The 16,386-nt window shown below is 57.2% G+C and overlaps 3 protein-coding genes across 6 annotated transcripts; 1 reads left to right on the top strand and 2 right to left on the bottom strand.

Annotated features, from left to right (window-relative positions):
* The first annotated feature begins 49 nt into the window (after window positions 1-49).
* On the top strand, window positions 50-2,702 carry Polr2l (RNA polymerase II, I and III subunit L). Its single transcript, XM_004654184.2, has 2 exons — window positions 50-206; window positions 2,444-2,702. The coding sequence occupies exons 1-2, from the start codon at window positions 112-114 to the stop codon at window positions 2,550-2,552; spliced, it is 204 nt and encodes a 67-aa protein (XP_004654241.1). The 5' UTR covers window positions 50-111; the 3' UTR covers window positions 2,553-2,702.
* Window positions 2,703-4,750: 2,048 nt separating this feature from the next.
* On the bottom strand, window positions 4,751-9,033 carry Cd151 (CD151 molecule (Raph blood group)). 2 transcript variants are annotated; one of them, XM_045155823.1, is made up of 9 exons: window positions 8,929-9,033; window positions 7,821-7,994; window positions 7,013-7,103; window positions 6,721-6,912; window positions 6,459-6,533; window positions 6,068-6,172; window positions 5,804-5,962; window positions 5,615-5,701; window positions 4,751-5,530 (listed from the first exon to the last, which is right to left on the bottom strand). In XM_045155823.1, the coding sequence occupies exons 3-9, from the start codon at window positions 7,097-7,099 to the stop codon at window positions 5,471-5,473; spliced, it is 765 nt and encodes a 254-aa protein (XP_045011758.1). In that variant the 5' UTR covers window positions 7,100-7,103; window positions 7,821-7,994; window positions 8,929-9,033; the 3' UTR covers window positions 4,751-5,470. The 2 variants fall into 2 exon arrangements, with proteins under 2 accessions (XP_045011758.1, XP_045011749.1); XM_045155814.1 differs by lacking the exon at window positions 8,929-9,033 and adding an exon at window positions 8,624-8,785.
* Window positions 9,034-9,711: 678 nt separating this feature from the next.
* Cracr2b (calcium release activated channel regulator 2B) lies at window positions 9,712-15,112 on the bottom strand. Of its 3 annotated transcripts, none has more exons than XM_045155799.1 (10): window positions 15,069-15,112; window positions 12,926-13,114; window positions 12,741-12,852; window positions 12,230-12,392; window positions 11,667-11,813; window positions 11,473-11,563; window positions 11,164-11,256; window positions 10,887-11,053; window positions 10,651-10,722; window positions 9,712-10,148 (listed from the first exon to the last, which is right to left on the bottom strand). In XM_045155799.1, exons 2-10 carry the CDS (start codon window positions 13,085-13,087, stop codon window positions 9,971-9,973), a joined length of 1,185 nt encoding a protein of 394 aa, XP_045011734.1. In that variant the 5' UTR covers window positions 13,088-13,114; window positions 15,069-15,112; the 3' UTR covers window positions 9,712-9,970. The 3 variants fall into 3 exon arrangements, with proteins under 3 accessions (XP_045011734.1, XP_045011728.1, XP_004654239.2); XM_045155793.1 differs by lacking the exon at window positions 15,069-15,112 and adding an exon at window positions 14,327-14,373; XM_004654182.2 differs by lacking the exon at window positions 15,069-15,112 and adding an exon at window positions 14,126-14,285.
* Between the last annotated feature and the right edge of the window lie 1,274 nt (window positions 15,113-16,386).

Below are 16,386 nucleotides of genomic sequence, written 5' to 3'. Positions count from 1 at the left end.
GGGTCCGGAGTCGAGCTCAGGATGGAACGGGCCTCGCACAGTGGACTCGTCCGAGGCGGGGCCTAAAGACTCAACCTCGGGCTGCGGGCCGCCAGCGCGCCAGACGCCGCCATGATCATCCCTGTGCGTTGCTTCACTTGTGGCAAGATCGTCGGCAACAAGTGGGAGGCTTACCTGGGGCTGCTGCAGGCCGAATACACGGAAGGGTGAGGAGTGGGGGCGGGAAAGCCGGGGTCCGGACGTTGGGGTGAAGGGTCTGCGGCAGGGTGTGTGTGTGGAGCTGGGGCGGGGGCGTTCGTGGACCAGGACTCGGATGTCCTGAGCCGGGGGAATCTACCGAGCCGTGGGGCGAAGTCGGCTGCAGGATGAGCGACTTCGGGGCCAGGGCTGGGCTGTTCCTGGGCCCAGAGGTCCAGGTGCTGGACCCATGGGATGGAGGGTCGGCAGCAGGGTGGGGGGACTCGGGGGTGGGACAGGGTCTGGGTGTCCTGGGCCCAGAGAATTTGCGGGGTGCCAAGTGTGTCAGGGTTGGGAACTTGTGGGCCAGGACTGTGGTGTTCTGGTCTTCGCGATCCACGGAGCCCCAAGTGTAGGGTTGGTAGTAAGCAGGAGAGTTCTGCAGAGTCGTAGGGTGAAGCGTCTGTCTGCAGCAGGGTGGCGGGCTTATGGGCTAGGACTGGGGTGTCCTGGATCAGAGGTGCCGTGGAGCCGTTGGCGTCTTGGGGACCTCGAAGCCTTCTCCCACCGGGTCATCTTTGCCTCTGTTTTCAGCAGAACATTTACTTTACCTGCTCCTCAATCTCCTGTCTCAATTTTTTTTTTTTTGTTTGTTTTTCGAGGTAGGGTCTCACTCTGGTCCAGGCTGACCTGGAATTAACTCTGTAGTCTCAGGGTGGCCTTGAACTCATGGCGATCCTCCTACCTCTGCCTCCCGAGTGCTAGGATTAAAGGCATGCGCCACCACGCCTGGCTCCTGTCTCAATTTTTAGGCCCACTACCCCATGTCCTGCAAACGGTTGAGATGCGGAATAGACTCACGTATGCTAATGGTCAACTTAGGTTTTTTGGAGCGTCTTCCTGTGTTGTCCTTCCCCACTGTAGTTGCTACTGTGACTGGCCCCCATGAGTCTGACTTTCGCCTACTATGTGAGCAGCTGAAGGGCCCACTGTATGCCTGTGAGCCATAGAATAGTCCATGAATGGGGCAGGAGAGGTGGCTTAGCAGTTTGCCGGCAAAGCCAGGTTCGATTCCCCAGGACCCATGTAAGCCAGATGCACAAGGCCGGGCATGCATGTACAGTTTGTTTGCGGGGGTTCATGGCTCGCTCATTTTGTATCTGCCTCCTCCTTCCTCTCCATCCCCCTGACAAATAAATTTTAAAGAAAAAGTCCAGGCCGAGTGTGGTGCTGCAGGCCTTTAATCCCAGCACTTGGGAGGCAGAGGTAGGAGGATCACTGTGAGTTCAAGCCCACCCTGAGGGTACCTAGTGAATTCCAGGTCATCCTAGGCTAGAGCAAAACCCTACCTCGAAAAAACAAAAAAAAAAAAAGAAAGAAAGAAAGAAAAAGAAAAATCTGTGAATGAGTTGAGTGGGCAGTTGAATGGTTAGCATTAGTGAATGGCTGCTAGCACCCCAGGACTCTCTTGAGTATCCCATCAGTAGCCTCTCCAATGTAACTAGAGCCCTCAGAAGTTAAGGCTTCTGATTGATTTGGAGAGTGGAAGAAACCTTTTCACTGATGTCAGGAGCAGAGCCTGGAGAGGGGAGCCAGCAGCTATGGTATTCTTGCCTGAAGTCTGCAAGCACATGTGGCTCACATAGAAAACACCTGTGGGGCCTGAGCTAGATCGGTGGGATCTGGGGACTCACCTTGGCAAGGGGGCCATTGTCTCCTAAATTTCCCCAAATGTTTAGAAGCTCATAAAGCTGCCCCATCCCTGGGTATAAAAGCCACAAGTAGGGATGGGCAGAAAGCAGATTGGGAAGAGAGCCCCGAGGCTGGGGGTCAGAAGATGGGCACACACGTGGTGTGACGTGAGGACTCAGATCTGATTGTTTTGTTTTTGTTTTTTGAGTCTCATTCTAGCCCAGCTTGACCTGGATTCACTGAGTATTCTTAGGGTGGCCTCGAACTCCATCCTTCTACCTCTGCCTCTCCAGTGCTGGGATTAAAGGCGTGTGCTACCTCCGCCTGGAATTAAAGGCGTGGCCACCACACCCAGCTCTGCTGATCTTCTGTGTGGCTCCACACCAGGCCTTTCCAGCCAGGTCACTCCCTGGTATCATGCTGCTGCCGGTTCTCAGCCCTGATTTAGTAGGTCTACCCTTGTCTGTAGTAGGGAGAAAAGGAGCAGGCAGCAGTGTACAGAGACAGGGGGATTTGGTTGGAGGCATAAGCAGACTGTGGAGACAACCTGGCCTTACTGCTCTCCTTGGTACAGGGATGCCCTGGATGCGCTTGGCCTGAAGCGTTACTGCTGCCGCCGCATGCTGCTTGCACACGTCGACCTGATTGAGAAGTTGCTCAACTATGCACCCCTGGAGAAGTGACTGCCCCTGCCCTGCTGACCGACAGTCTATATCATGCTGAGTTACTGCTGAAGTGTGAAGTTGGCGCAATACCCAGCTGCAGCCACTTGGCTGAGTACCCCACCACATCCACCAAAGGAACTGTCTAGTAAAGATGTGTAGAACAACCAAGAGATCTGACTGGCCTGGCTTTGTGGGGTACCTGTGTCTGTGTCCGTGCCCTGTCTGAGGCCACCTGGCCTGGCTTCCATTCTTCTCCCAGAGCTATCCTTACAGTCTTTCTTTCCCCCACCAGTCTTGAATTTCTGTCTAGAGGGTTGGGGTCCTGTTTCCTAGGTCCCAGGCCAAGTCCTCACTCTGGGACAAAGCCTGTGATAGACAGAACTCCAGCTGGCTGAGCCTGGCCGGTCTGATTCACAAAAGAGCCCTCTATGGCTCTTGCAAGGCCTCTCCAGTCTGCTCCTTTGGGGTGGAAGGGATGTGTCCACACCATCCAGAAAAGTGCTGAGAGTACATGGGGACCTAGTCATCACATGCCATGTTGAGTCTTCAGGAATGAGCCTGATTTTTCCAGAAGGTAAAGAGCCAGTTTTCCTAGTGCTCTTAAAGCACTAGGATGGGCTTGGCCCCATGTGCCAGTGTCCAAAAGCCCTGTTCTCAGGCCCAGCAGCAAGGCAGCCCTACCCCTTGGACTGGACCGGGAGAGGCAGCACCTAGCCTTAAAGGCCAGCCCTGAGAGCCTACACTGGGCCAGGGGAAGTCACAGGAGTTTCTGGTATCCAAGTGTTAGTGCTCCGAGGGCCCTTCTACCCTTCATGCCTAAGGCTTAAGACAAAGGCCTCGACCTGAGCTGGGGTCCAGTGGGCCTAGTGACCCCCCTCCCCACAGCCCCAACTGGAATGTAGGACTTCAGGAGGACAAGAAAGTAGCACTTCAGGCACCTCCTCACAACTAGCTATTAGCTGCCCAGACATCTAATAAGGAATCCTTTTGGGTACAGTCCAAGCCTTAAAAACAGGCTGGGGAGATGGCTCAGTGGTTCTAGGTGCTTACTGCAAAAGCCTAAAGACACAAATGCTCCCAGGATACATAACATGAGTGTCTAATTGTTTTAATTATTTGATTTTTCATTAGTCCTACCTCAGCTTCCCAGATGCTGGGATTAAAGGCCTGGCATGGGCTGCCACACCCAATGTGAATGCCTTTAATACCAGTACACCTATAGTTAGAAGAGAGGCAGAGACATTCCCAAACCTTAGCAGCATTCCAGACAGTCTCATCTAGGTATAATGACTCATACCTATAATCTCAGCATTTGGGAGGCAGAACTAGAAATGGCTTGGTGGTACACACCTTTAATCCCAGCACTGGAGGTTGAGGTAGGAGAATTGCCATAAGTTCAAGGCCAGCCTGGGCCAGAATGAGACCCTGCTTTGATCAAAGGGACTTGCTTGCAAAAGCTGCTGATCTAGCCAGGCATGGTGGTACACACCTTTAATCTCAGCACTTGGGGAGGGGGGGCAGAGGTAGGAGGATCACCATTAGTTCAAGGCCACTCTGAGACTACATAGTGAATCCCAGGTCAGCCTGGGCTACCTCAAGTGAAACTCTACCTCAAAAAAACTGCTGATCTAAATTGGATTTCCTGGTATCCATGTAAAGTCAGATGCACAAAGTGGCACATGCATCTGGAGTTTGTAGTGGCAAGAAGCCATGGTACACCCATTCTCTCCTTGCAAATCATGTATTGTTTAATATTTTTATTTATTAGAATGGGCACACCAGAGCCTCTAGCCATTACAAACAAACTCCAGATACATGTGCTTACATGGGTTCTAGGGAATCCAGTCTGGGTCCTTGGGCTTCATAGGTAAGCACCTTAACCTCTAAGTCCTGGCCTGAAATATTTTTTTAAGCCAAGGCTGCAGCTTGAAATAAGCCTTAGTGCTTCTCTTGCCTTCTGACTCATTCTATACATTCTGGACACACAGGTAGCCTTCATCTAACCTGTGAACAACTGGTATCACCTGGCTAGGCCACACACATGCCCCTTCATATGCCCACCCTAGTGACCAGAAGAAATGGGAAACCATAATGGGTTGTAAACTGTTAAAGGCAGCCTCACTTCCTGTCCCTGCCTTTTGGGCTTCTCCACCCTTGAGCCCTGTGAGTGCTCTGAACCCTGAGGACAGGAGACCTGGCCAGAAGCAAACCAAGGCAACGGTTCACACACATTTATTGAGCACCTGTTACAAGTAGCAGGAGCAGCTTTGGGCATGTGGGATACAGCAGTAGATAAAAACAACCCTGCCCCTCACTCAGGGGCATTCGAACAGAACTGTACAGTGACAGAATTTTTGGATGGTGTTAACAGCAGTGGGAATGAATGAGCCAGGGATGAGGCTGTTGGGGTGCAAAAGGCTTGTGTAGAGGGCAGGGCCTCCTCAGCTTTCCCCAGTTAGATGAGGCCAAGGGGCTCTAAGACATGTACTGGCAAGCACAATAGGTGTCCATTCCTTCAGGACAGCCCCTTCTCCCTACTCCCAAGACTCCCTCATGACCTGCCTCTGACCACCATGCAGGAAGTATATCCAGGTTCTTCCCAAATTTCCTGCAAGCTACAAACTGCCCCAGGGGAGGTGGTCTGTGGGCAAAACGCACTTTTGTCAAAATCTAAACCCCATTCTACCAGTCAGGCCAACAAAAGCCCCCAGCCTCCTTCCTGGCCCCTGCCTCAAGCCTTAGGACTCTGATGTGCAGGGAAAGGCACTTGAAGCTATCCCTGGGGTGGGGTTGCCAGGGGTCTTGGTGACGGCATGGTGGGGAAAGGCGGGGGCAATGGCATGAGGTCAGCCACTACCCTGGCAGTCAGCAGTCTTAACTCAGTAGTCAGGTGGGACACATGGCACAAGATTAAGTGGCCAGGCCTGGCCCCGAGGTCAGTAGTGCTCCAACTTGAGGCTCCTATACAAGCAGCAGGTGAAGATCATGCCAAAGACCTGCAAAGGACCAGGTATGCATGAGCAAGAGACATGAACCACCAACCACCACAGTCCCTGCCAAGTCACCCCATGTGCTCATACCTGCACACAGGCAATACCAATGCCCACGGCTCCAATGACCCGCAGGTGCTCCTGGATGAAAGTTTCCAGCTTGGTGATACAGCCGCCCTGCCCAGAGAGAAGATGCTAAGTGGGCTCCAAACCTGGCTGGGCTAGTCCAGGCTGCCCTGGAATGTGACCAGGACAGCCCCTTCTTGGGCTCCCACCTACCTCCACCTTGTAGATGTTGGAGGCATGATCCCGATGACCACAGCCGGGTACCACAGTCTTGCAGCAGCTGTCAGGGACCACGCGGTTATTCTTCTCTTGGGAGCGGATCCACTCACTGTCCCGCCAGTCTTGTGAGTTGTTGCTACCGCAGCAATGAAACTGCCGGGGAGACGCCACTGAGCCCCATGGCCTGCCAGCACCTACCCAGCCCCAGGCTGAGGAAGGGGGGAGGTTAAAGGCACATGCCCCTCCCAGGGAACCCACCTCTTGCTGCAGCTTGTCCACTGCGCTGGTCACCCCCTCGTGGCCTGGCTGGTGGTACCTCTTGGTCATGGTGTCCTTCAGGTTCTCCTTGAGCTCTGTGTTGAGCTGGGGGTAGGGGGGTGAGGAGAGTCTGAGACCTTCCAGGAGAAACTGGGAAAGCTCAGACAGAAGAGAAGACCCAGGGTGGAAGGGCTGGGTCAGAGAACAGAAAGCACAGTGGGACTGGCAGGGCTGGGAGTCACCAGGAGGACCATAGAGGATTAAGAGGACCTCTAGATTCCTCAAATAAAATAACTCCCCCTCCACAAGCCCCAAGTCAGCTCTGGGTTCCACACTCCTGTCGTAGGCATGTCCCACAAATCCCTCACCACAGCCTGCCCAGGTTCCTTACCTGCTGGTAGTAAACATAAGCCAGGATGCCAGCAATGATCTCCAACAGGAAGATGACGAGGAGCAGGATGAAGTACTGAGGGGCAGAGACCCAGTGAGGGGGGCTCCCAGTGATGGGCATCACAGAGTCAAAACCCCACCCAAGGAGCCAAGCAGGAGGGCTCTGCAGCAGGTGCAAACTGGGGGCTTCCTGGCTCCCTGGCACTCCTTTGGGAACTAGTATACACCCTACCCCCACCAGGGTGCCACCATGCCCTGCTGACCAAACGCAGCAGGTTCCGCCGCTCCTTAAAGGTGGCACAACAGCCCAGGACTCCAGTCACCATGACAACAACACCAGCCACGACCAAGATGTAGGCTGTGGCCAGGTAGGTGCTTGAGGCCAGCAGGCTGATGTAGTCACTCTTGAAGGCCAGTGTCCAAATGCCCACTGCCATGACGGCCAGACCAGCCAGCTGCAGGAAGTACACACTGGTTACCACACATCTGACCTGGGGCTGAGCCCTTAGGCACAGGAAGGAGGGGAGATGGGTGGAAGACAGTAACCTTCCTCACCCAGAAGCAGCAGTTGTAGGTGAACAGCAGGTACTTGAGACAGACAGTGCCACATGTTGCCTTCTTCTCGTTGAACTCACCCATCATGGGCCTGGGAAAGGCAATGAGGGGGTCAAATGGACTGCAGCACTGGGCCCCAGACCAATGGAGACAGGAAGGAACACAGTGATGTCCAGGCGGGCCTAAAGGCTGGGGCTGAGCCAACCACCTGCCCTGGAAGAAGGCCTGGGAGGAGCCTTCCCAGGAACCAGACATGAGTCACTTCCTGGACAACAGCTTGGGAGTTCTGACCCTTATAGCCAGGCATCCTGGTGCTCACATTGGGGATCTCATGGACACTCCCCAACCATCATCTGCTGACCAACCCTTGCTGGCATCAAGTGTTTAAAAAAGCCCCCAGCAGACCGTCCAGGGTGCGCTCCTGTGGACTAACCCCCCCCTTCCAACATCCCGCGGGCACTATATCACAGGTTGGCAAGAAGAGGAATCGACCCAGCCCCAGCCAGGAGGCTTGTAAGGCGCAGCTGGCCTCTCCTTCCTCCCAGCCAGGGACAATGGAAGTGTTGGCAGGTGGAGCCTGCACACCCAGCAACCCTCTAGGCTGAAGGGGCACACCAGAGCCCAGACAGAGTGGCTGTGCCCTCGCCTCCTAGGTCCCTCGGGCACACCCTTCCCCGGCCACAGTCTGCTCTGGGGAGGGTGTGAGACACAGACAGCAGCTAAGCGCCCTGGGCCATGTTTCCAGACAGACAGTTAAGCAGGACTTTCACCTCCCTTCTGCAGGCTGTAGGTGCCCCACAGCACTCACCTCTGTGGGTCAAGTCAGCAGGCAGGAACAAGTCACAGGTCTGTCCCTACCCGGCAGGCAGGATCCTGCCACACCTCCTCGTGATGGCCAAAGCAGTGGGTCAGAATGGCTTCCAGAGCCACAAAATTCCACTCTGGAGTCAGGCAGAAGAACAGCCAGGCCTGGTATTTTGGTCTGGGGCAGGGTGGGGCAGAGGACATTACTGGACAGTCTGATCCTGGGAGGCTCCAAATGCCTGCTCCAGGTGCCCCACCCTCAAGACCCACCACTGCCCCTCCCCCACCAAGCAGCAGCGGCTGCAGCCGAAAAACAAAAACGTCACCAAATATCCACCTCTGAGAGGAGGCGGTAGGTCACAGACCTCTACCCCAGGCTGGGGCCCAAAGACAAGCTCCCTCACTAGGGATGCGGCAGTGTGTGACAAAACAGATGCCACTGTTTCAGCCTCCAGGGCCAGGCTCTTAGCGCCCAGACCGTGTAGGGGGTTGGCTCCAGACTTTTCCAGTAACCTAGTCCAGGACGCTAGCAAACCCCTGAGAGCCCGCCCCTTCTTCCCAGAACTGCCCGATGGATGAGAGTCCCTTGAGATGGGTCAAGCGTGGGAGTCACACCCGCCAGAAATAGTTCCTGAGGCCTAGACATGGGTGCCCTACACCCAGCCCCTGGACTTCTGCCCCACTGGGGCGGACCCGGGACTCTGCTGCAGCCCTCAAGGTGAGGAATCCCCGTGTCACTGCCATGAAGTCACCGCGGTCCCCGTCGCCGCCCCTGCCCCCACCCCACCCCGGTACCAGTGGGCGGACCTGCAGGAGGAAGGGAGAGAACCGGTGTCCAGGGACAATGAGTGGGGGTGTTCAAACTGCGATCTCCCCGACTTCGGTACCAAGGTGGAGGCGCCAGGCCCACTGGAGGACCCCAGAGGCGCATTCCCTTCCCCCTGCACCTCTAGGCGCCCGGCCGCCGGCTTCCGTCTCCCTGGGGCCGGGTCCAGCCCGCGCGGCCTTCCGCGGGTCCCCAGCGCCGGCAGCCCGGCCCCGGGACGCGCGCACGGGGAACCCCTGGGAAGTGCTCCCCACCCCTCGGGGGCCTGGCCCCACAACGCACTCACCGACCACGCGTCGGAGTCCCAGCCGGGCGGTGGCTGCGGGGGCGGGGGCTCTGAGCAAGGAGAATGCGCGGCCCGGGCCCGGAGGACTCGCCCCGCCCGCGACCCCGCCCCGGGGCGCAGCTCCGCCCACGGCCGGCCAAAGAAGGGCAGGTCCCAACTAGTCGGTGGCGGGGTGCGAGGTGGGGGGGGGGGGCTGTGAGGGCGGGGCGGGGCCGGCGGGGCTGCGGGCCGGGAGAGTGAAGGACCGTGGGATGGGGGGGTGGAGAGGATGCCCAAAGGCAGCAAGCCCCCCACACACCGAGACCGAGTATCTAGACTGGAGGCAGAACTGGAGGAAAGGTGGCACTCAGCCAGCCAGAGGCCTTGAACTGCTGCCAGCTCCTCCGGCTCCTCCTGCAGACCTACTCCCTGTAATTCTCAGAGGCCGGCCCCGAGGTAGGCACAGCAGATAGCGGCCTGGGATGGATGCAGGAGAGGGGGAGCTTTGGGTACAGTGTGATGTCGAAGGCGCTTCAGGCCTTGTGAGAGGTGGCACTACGGGGTAAGCAAAAAAAAAAAAAACCTGGGAGCCAGCCGGCCACCGAAGTAAGGGGAGGAGCAGCCCACTTGAGGACTTGGTATAGGGAAGAGAAGGGACCCTGCTGAACCTGAGCCCCTAACTTCAGCTCTGACGGTGGAGAGGACTTGGTGCATGACCAGGGCCATGGAGGACACACACAGCCCAGGGACAGCAGAGACATACAGGCGTGCCATCAAGGACTCATACACAAACCACACATGCACTGTGGCTCCCAAACACACAGGCGGTGGACTTTATTGAACAGGAGGTCTTGCTGTTGCAGAATAGAGATGGGGACAGAATGAACACTGGTGGGGCACGAGAGACTGACGACCTGACCACCCACAGTTTACTTCCTTCACGTCTCTTCAGGCAGGTGATTGGCTGTATAGAACCCACATGCTGAGCAGGCAATCCTCACCCACAAGTTGCCTTCTAGGAGCAACTTCTCCAAGTAAGACTCAGTGACACACTTGAAGGTTGTCATCGCGCACCAGGGAGGTGTCCAGAGCCAAGTCTGGGGGGCGGAACCCAACCACAGCAGCAGCAACAGTAGGTGGGCCCTGGCATGTGGCCCATGGCTAAAGCCTTCCTGTGGCTACTGCCAGCCAACTTAGTCTCACAGGCGTCCCTCTCATCTCGAAGCCGCATATTCAGCTCCCTAGTGAAGGGGAGTGAGGGTGATGGGGCAGGGACCTGGGTGGGGAAGATGGGCTAGCTTCCCTCAGATTGCATGAGAGCAGTCTAGCAGGGGGCTGGGGGTTGCAGCAAGAAAGATAGAGGGCAGATATAAGGGCTTTCTCCCAGCAGGGTAGACTAGAAGCCAATAATATTTGAGGGGATGAATTCCTCTCCTCCCCCACCCAGGTCTGGAGAGATGGCCTAGAAGTCAAGGCACTTGCCTGAGAAGCCTATGGACACAGGTTCAATTCCCCAGTACCCACATAAGCCAGATGCACAAGGTGGCACATGCGTCTGGAGTTTGTTTGCAGTGGCTAGAGGTCCTGACATGCCCATTCTCTCCCCCACCCCTCTATCTTTCTCTGTCTCTCTCTCAATTAAATTAATTAATTAGTTAAAAATAAAAAATACCCCCCCTCAGTTGGAAGCCGGGTGGGGTGCCACACGTGCCCATTCCCTCTGACAGCCTACGCCAGACATACCTGAGCAGCTCTAGTTGCCGCAGCAGGCTGAGTTTCTCTTTCTGCATGTTCCTGGAGACTATGAACACATCTCTGCGGGTGCAAGGTGGTGATCCAGATGCAGGGGGCACCCTAGGACCTGCTTCCACTCCTACCCCTCATATACTGAGGGCGGAGCTGATTGATAATCCAAGTGCCCAGAGCTGAGACCCAGGCCCTCCACCCGGCACCTCTCATCCCCCCCCCCACACACACACCTTTGGGTTTGCTCCTGGCGGCCCTGTGCTTCGCCCTCCAGTCTGCTGAGCTGCTCCTGAGCCTGGTCCAGCTGTGCCCGCAGCACCTCGTAGGCCCGTCGCAGCTGGGCATGTTGGGCCTGCACTTCCAGCTGTTCCGCAGCCCGAGCCTGCAGCTGCTGCTCCAGCTGGGGAATGTTGAGGTGCAGGCTGGCGAACCCCCAGCGCAGCACAGCTCCAGGCTGCAGGAAACTAGGAGGACGCGGAGACGCGGGTCTGGCCCGGGTTGGTTGCTCACCTCTCGCTGCCGCAGGCCGGCGCGCTCCAGCTCCTGCTCGCGGGTCTGCAGTTCTAGCTCCAGGCGGCCCCGGTGCTCCTCCCCAGGAAGGTTCTGGGACACACGGCAGCACCTGAGCCTCCGCCCCTCATCCGTTCCCTCCCGCTCAGGGGAGGCAGGCGGAGGCACAATGGCTGTGGGTGGTAGAAGGCTGGTGGGGACACCTGGTGGCAGGGGCCACCAATACTACTGCAGGACAGGAGGGATCCAGTCCGGGAAGGCGGAGCCAGGAAAATTAGACGGGCTGGGGCCCGGCACTCGCGGGCTCACCTGGCTCTGGCGGCGCTGCCTCTGCTCCTGGAGCTGCTGTTCCAGTTCCTCGTAGAGACCGCGCACCTCCCTCTCGTGCTCGCTCTCCCGCCTTCGGGAAAGCGAAGGACGACAACCGTTAGCACCTGCCAGCCTCATCTCTGACCCCACCGGCGCCGCCGGGGCCCAGACCACGCGGGGCAGGAGGGCCTCACCGCCGCAGTGCCTGCTCCAGGCCGTCGCGCTCCCGGGCCGCCGCCTCCAGGCAGGCCGACGCGCGCATCAGTACGTCCTCCAAAGAGCCCAGCAACTCGGGTCGCTCTCGCTGCAGCCGGGCCCACAGTGCCCTCACTGCCCACTGCCTGGAGGGGGCGAGGGCAGACTGCAGCTCAGGGATAGGGGTGGTCTTCCCTCAGCTAACCTGCAGACACCTCCCCGTGTCCCAGGGTGTCTCAGGCACGTTGGCCGCGCATCCCTGTGGCTTGGACTCTGAGCCTGCAGGGCTCCACGTGCCAGCAAGATGTCCTGTGTACCAAGCGTCCTTGTGACAGTGATAAGGTGCTTGGCACTGGCCCTCCCTGCAGCAGTAGCTGCAGCCTCCTATAATGCAAATCCTGTGGGGAAATCACGCCTGGCCGCTCCCAGAAGGTCACAGCTTAATGGCCAGACCTGATCGTGCCTGGTGTCTCTGCGTGGAGACAGGTGGGCAGTGTGGACATAGCATGCGGACATAGATGGCAGAAGCTAAGAACAGGGACTGGGCCCAGGACCGACTCACTCGCCCAAGACCCGGGCCACTCCCAGCTGCTCCAAAGCAGTGCAGAATGTCTCAACATCTTCCTCCTCCTCCAGAGAGCCCCTCGTGCCTGACTCAAAGGTTTCTTCCTCGGGAGTCCGCTGTAGGGGAGCACCTCGGGCCGACTCCACCCCCACAAACTTCCCTGTGGACATGGGAGGAGAGATTACCCAGAGTGTGGTAATCTCTGGCCCTACTCGCTGCTTACCCCCGCCTCCAGAGCATATCCTGTTCTCTCAGGGCCCAGTTTCCTGTTTTTCTTCCTTATTCTGGTTCTGTTGGCCTGGGAATGGGAGGTGACAGCCTGCTCCCCAGTCCCACCTCAGTTTGGCAAGGAAGTGGCGGGGCTCAGGCCACACACTGCACAGCAGCTAGGGGGTGGCTCACTAGGTTTCTTTGTGTAGACACCAGAGTGCCCTGTAGTATAGAGCACAGGGCCTGAGGTTGAGGGGGGGGTCTCCCCATGTCTGGGCATGGGCAAGGGCCCTCTCACCCAGGCCTAGGCAGAATTCTCTGGCTGTAAGGAAGCCAGTGTGGGCCTGGTCCAGACTTTCAAACACAGCCTCCAGCTGCTCAGGCGTGAGGGGAAGGTCGCTCTGCAGGCCCTGGCCAGGGAAAGCAGAGTGAGCAGCCAAGGTCAACCTGAGTCCAGCCAGCCTCTCTGAATTAGGAACTTACCTGCAGGTCCTGCCTGGTGATAAAGCCCTTGGCCTCCTTATCACACAGCAGAAAGAGCTCCTGGGCTTGCTGCAACACTTCTGCCTGCTGCCCTACGGAGGCCCCCTCTTCCTCCTCTTCATCCTGGCCCTCCCCAGCCCCAGGCTGCCCAGGGCTGGCCATTGGGGCAGGCCTTGGCTCTGTTGAATGCTGTGAAGCCGGGGGGGGGGGGGGGGGGGTAGGAGGGCAGTCAGAATAAATAGGGAGAGGAGTTCACGTGTGGCAGAGGGTGCAGCCAGGGGTGGTATACCAAATGGGAAACTAAGCAGAAGGCAAAACCCTGGGGTGGGGGTGTTGTAGTCCTGGGTGTCGCTCGGGTAGGATGAAGCCCACTTCAGACTAAAGGGGATGGTTAGGACCAGACATCTCAGAGGACAGGGACCCAGGGGAAAGGCTACCATCCCAGGAAAGGGCCAGTGCAGGAAGAGGTGACTATGGATCTCTAGATACAGATCTTATGAAGAGGGGTGTCAGGCTTCTGGCTGCCAGGGTGAGAGAACTTGAAGTGAAAGAGTCAGTGAACACATCTGAACACATTCTGAACTCAGAAGATGCCAAGTTGGGACTAACCAAGAAAGAGGCGCCGGCCAGTCCTGAATAAGTCCTTAGGCCCAGCACTGAACCTGTGATGTCCTGGCATCTTGACACCTGACAGGCCAGGTAAACTCCTCCCTTCCTGCCCACCAGCCTCTCCCACCTGGCAACCAGGTCCCAAGGGGGCAGGTACAAGGCCCCAGCCCCGGACACCAGATGCTCTTTGATAGGGTCATTCTACATACCCTGGCTTTAACACCTCTCCAGGTTCATTTCCCTCCTCCCCCCCCCCACACACACACTCCTGACTTGCTTTTTCCATATCCTGGAACCTTCTGGGGCTTCCTTTCACCTCCACTTCTAATCAGAGCCACCTGTTTTTCCCACAATATACTTATCCCAGATTTCCCAAATCCACACTCCAGTGCAAAACACCAGCTTAGACCCGGCATCTCGCTTCCCGGTCCTTGGGGATAGTCCTCCCCCCGACTCATATTGGGAGGTGGGGGTGATGATCTCCCCAGAGAGCCGGTACGAGGAAGCAGTGGACCAGAAGACGAGACAGGACAGCTCGAGGGCATTTCCCCCGGCCAGCTACCGTCCATCGCCTCCCTCTGGCGCACTCACCACCCGCTCCCTTGCTCCGACACGGGACCAGAGGTCCTCCCCAGCCGGAAGCTGCGACGTGGAGAGAGCCGAGCTGGCTCTGCGGCCACCGTGCACCGAAAGCCGCAGCGATCCCCGGCCGAGACAAGAGTCGCCAACCCCGGGGGCCTAGCGGACGCGGTGGTGGCACCCCCGGCCGCAAACCCGCGAGCAAGCGCCTACCTGCCAGCTGCGCCGCCGCACCTGCCGCGGGCGGGCCGCTCTTTCCGGAAACGCGGCGCGCCCCGCCCCTTTTCAGACCCCAACGGCGCTCCGGGGGGCGCGGGTCCCCAGTGACCCTGCCGCCCTGCAGGCCCGGAGACCCTGACTGGAGCAGCCAGCGCGCTGCAACTCTGTGTCCCCGCCTCTGCAGCTGTCTTGGCGGCCCGACCCAGGGCGGCCAGAGTGGCTGGGTCGCCCACCAGAAGCGCAGAGGAGCAGCGATCACCCTCTGCCCGCCCGCCCTGGAACCCCTTCCAGGGCAGGATCAATGCCGCAGAAATGAAGTTACCAGCCCCAGATTCAGGACGCAAGAAATGTGTATGTGTGTGTGTGTGGTGGTGGTGGGGGGAATCAGCAGGAAATGGACCAAATACTTTGAGCGGCTGTCTCGAGTTGGAAAGACTTAACTTTGTTTTCTATACTTTCTCAGTTTTAGCTCTTCTAAGTTTAAAATAGTAAATAGAGTTCTACATAATGGCATCTAACTGAGCAACATCCCTATGTGAGGGGAGTGAGTGTGAGGGGAGAGGGAGGCCACCCCGGCAGGACCCCGGCATTCCTTTCTGGGGCTCAGTCCTGACTAGGGTTCAAACCCCTGGGGGGGGGGGGCTCTGGAAGTTGGGGGAGGTCTGAACCCATGACTGCTGTTGGGGAAGAAACCCGCCAACTTTCCAAGGGTCCCAGCCGAGCACCCTAAACCCACCTGGAGGGCTGGCCTGGCTATCTCCAGCCTGCAGCAGCACTGGGGTGCCAGTAGTGTGTGTTTAAAGTGGAACCACAACAGGCTGTGCCTATAAGGCAGGACCTGGAGACTGGGGGGAGGGAGGGCTGGCACCCAGGAAGGAGACCTGCCGGGCCGGCTCGCCCAGTCCTGTTGTCCCAGCAGAACAACCGTTATTGTTGGCTGGGGTCTGCAGCCATTGCCACCACACACCTTCTGGGAAGGGCGGATGAATGCTGAACTGCTAAGACTAAGAGCTCAGATGGGTAACCAAGCCCATGACTGCCCTACTCCTCCTCACTCATGGGTCCCTGTCGCCTCAGACTGCACCCTTCTAGCAGAAGAGGCTTTCAGGAAACTATGGTTAACAGCTCCCTTCAGCTAGGACCTCCCCCACTCCTCAGTACTCCAGACCCCTTAGGTCCTGGGGAAACAGGTGTGGGAGGGGCAGAGGCCTGAGAGGCACGTGAACCTGGCAGAGAAGAATGGAACAACCATGGAGGAACCAAGCCAAGCATAAACTTTGGGCCAGACGCCCAGGATAGAGCAGGGACTGACTCTCCCAGGTCCTCGGGCCTCAACAACAGAAGCCTCACCCTCCATGGGAGCCCAGTACTGAAGTTGGCTCCACACCCCACTGTGTCAAGCAGATGTGTGGGTGACACCTTTTGTAAACATTATTTTTTCTTCCTCAAGATGGAATCCAGGGTCTGGTGCATGCTAGACAAGTACTCTACCACTGAGCAACAACCCAATGATGTAACTTTTTTCTTCTTCTTTTTTTTTTTTTTTTTTTTTTTTTTGGTTTTTGAGGTAGGGTCTCAATCTAGCCCACCCAGGCTGACCTGGAATTCACTATGTCATCTCAGGGTGGCCTCCTGAGTGCTGGGATTAAAGGTGTGAACCACCACACCCAGCTCTTTTGTTGCTTTTTTGAGGTAGGGTCTTGTTCTAGCCCAGGCTGACCTGGAATTCATTATGCAGTCTCAGGGTAGCCTTGAACTCACTTCAATCCTCCTACCTCTGCCTCTCAAGTGCTGGGATTAAGTATGCGCCACCACACCACACCCGGCTTCACAGTTTTCAATTTTATGTAGTAAGGATCTTTTTGTTTTGTTTTGCTTTTTTGAGGCAGGGTCTTGCTCTAGCTCAGGCTGACCTGGAATTCACTATGTAGTCTCAGAGTGGCCTTGAACTCATGGCAATCCTCTTATGTATGCCTCCCAAGTGCTAGGATTAAAGGGGAAATATGCAGGCTGTCATAAGGATCTTGGTCCCAAATATATCTTTTCGCCCTTGA

Source organism: Jaculus jaculus, chromosome 1 (genome assembly GCF_020740685.1).
Source record: "Jaculus jaculus isolate mJacJac1 chromosome 1, mJacJac1.mat.Y.cur, whole genome shotgun sequence".
Taxonomy (NCBI): Eukaryota; Metazoa; Chordata; class Mammalia; order Rodentia; family Dipodidae; genus Jaculus; species Jaculus jaculus.
This window is presented reverse-complemented; position numbering and strand designations above follow the sequence as displayed.

Bases quoted from the DNA above. Each gene is read 5' to 3' on its own strand.
- Polr2l (XM_004654184.2), top strand. From the start codon at position 112: ATGATCATCCCTGTGCGTTGCTTCACTTGTGGCAAGATCGTCGGCAAC. The intron at 207-2,443 runs GTGAGGAGTGGG...TCCTTGGTACAG, and splicing joins CAGGCCGAATACACGGAAGG to GGATGCCCTGGATGCGCTTG.
- Cd151 (XM_045155823.1), bottom strand. From the start codon at position 7,099: ATGATGGGTGAGTTCAACGAGAAGAAGGCAACATGTGGCACTGTCTGT. The intron at 6,913-7,012 runs GTGAGGAAGGTT...TACTTCCTGCAG, and splicing joins CCTACAACTGCTGCTTCTGG to CTGGCTGGTCTGGCCGTCAT. The intron at 5,531-5,614 runs GTATGAGCACAT...GGTCCTTTGCAG, and splicing joins TTGGTATTGCCTGTGTGCAG to GTCTTTGGCATGATCTTCAC.
- Cracr2b (XM_045155799.1), bottom strand. From the start codon at position 13,087: ATGGCCAGCCCTGGGCAGCCTGGGGCTGGGGAGGGCCAGGATGAAGAG. The intron at 11,564-11,666 runs GTGAGGCCCTCC...GCTTTCCCGAAG, and splicing joins CTGGAGCAGGCACTGCGGCG to GCGGGAGAGCGAGCACGAGA. The intron at 11,257-11,472 runs GTGAGCCCGCGA...CGTGTGTCCCAG, and splicing joins GGCAGCGCCGCCAGAGCCAG to AACCTTCCTGGGGAGGAGCA.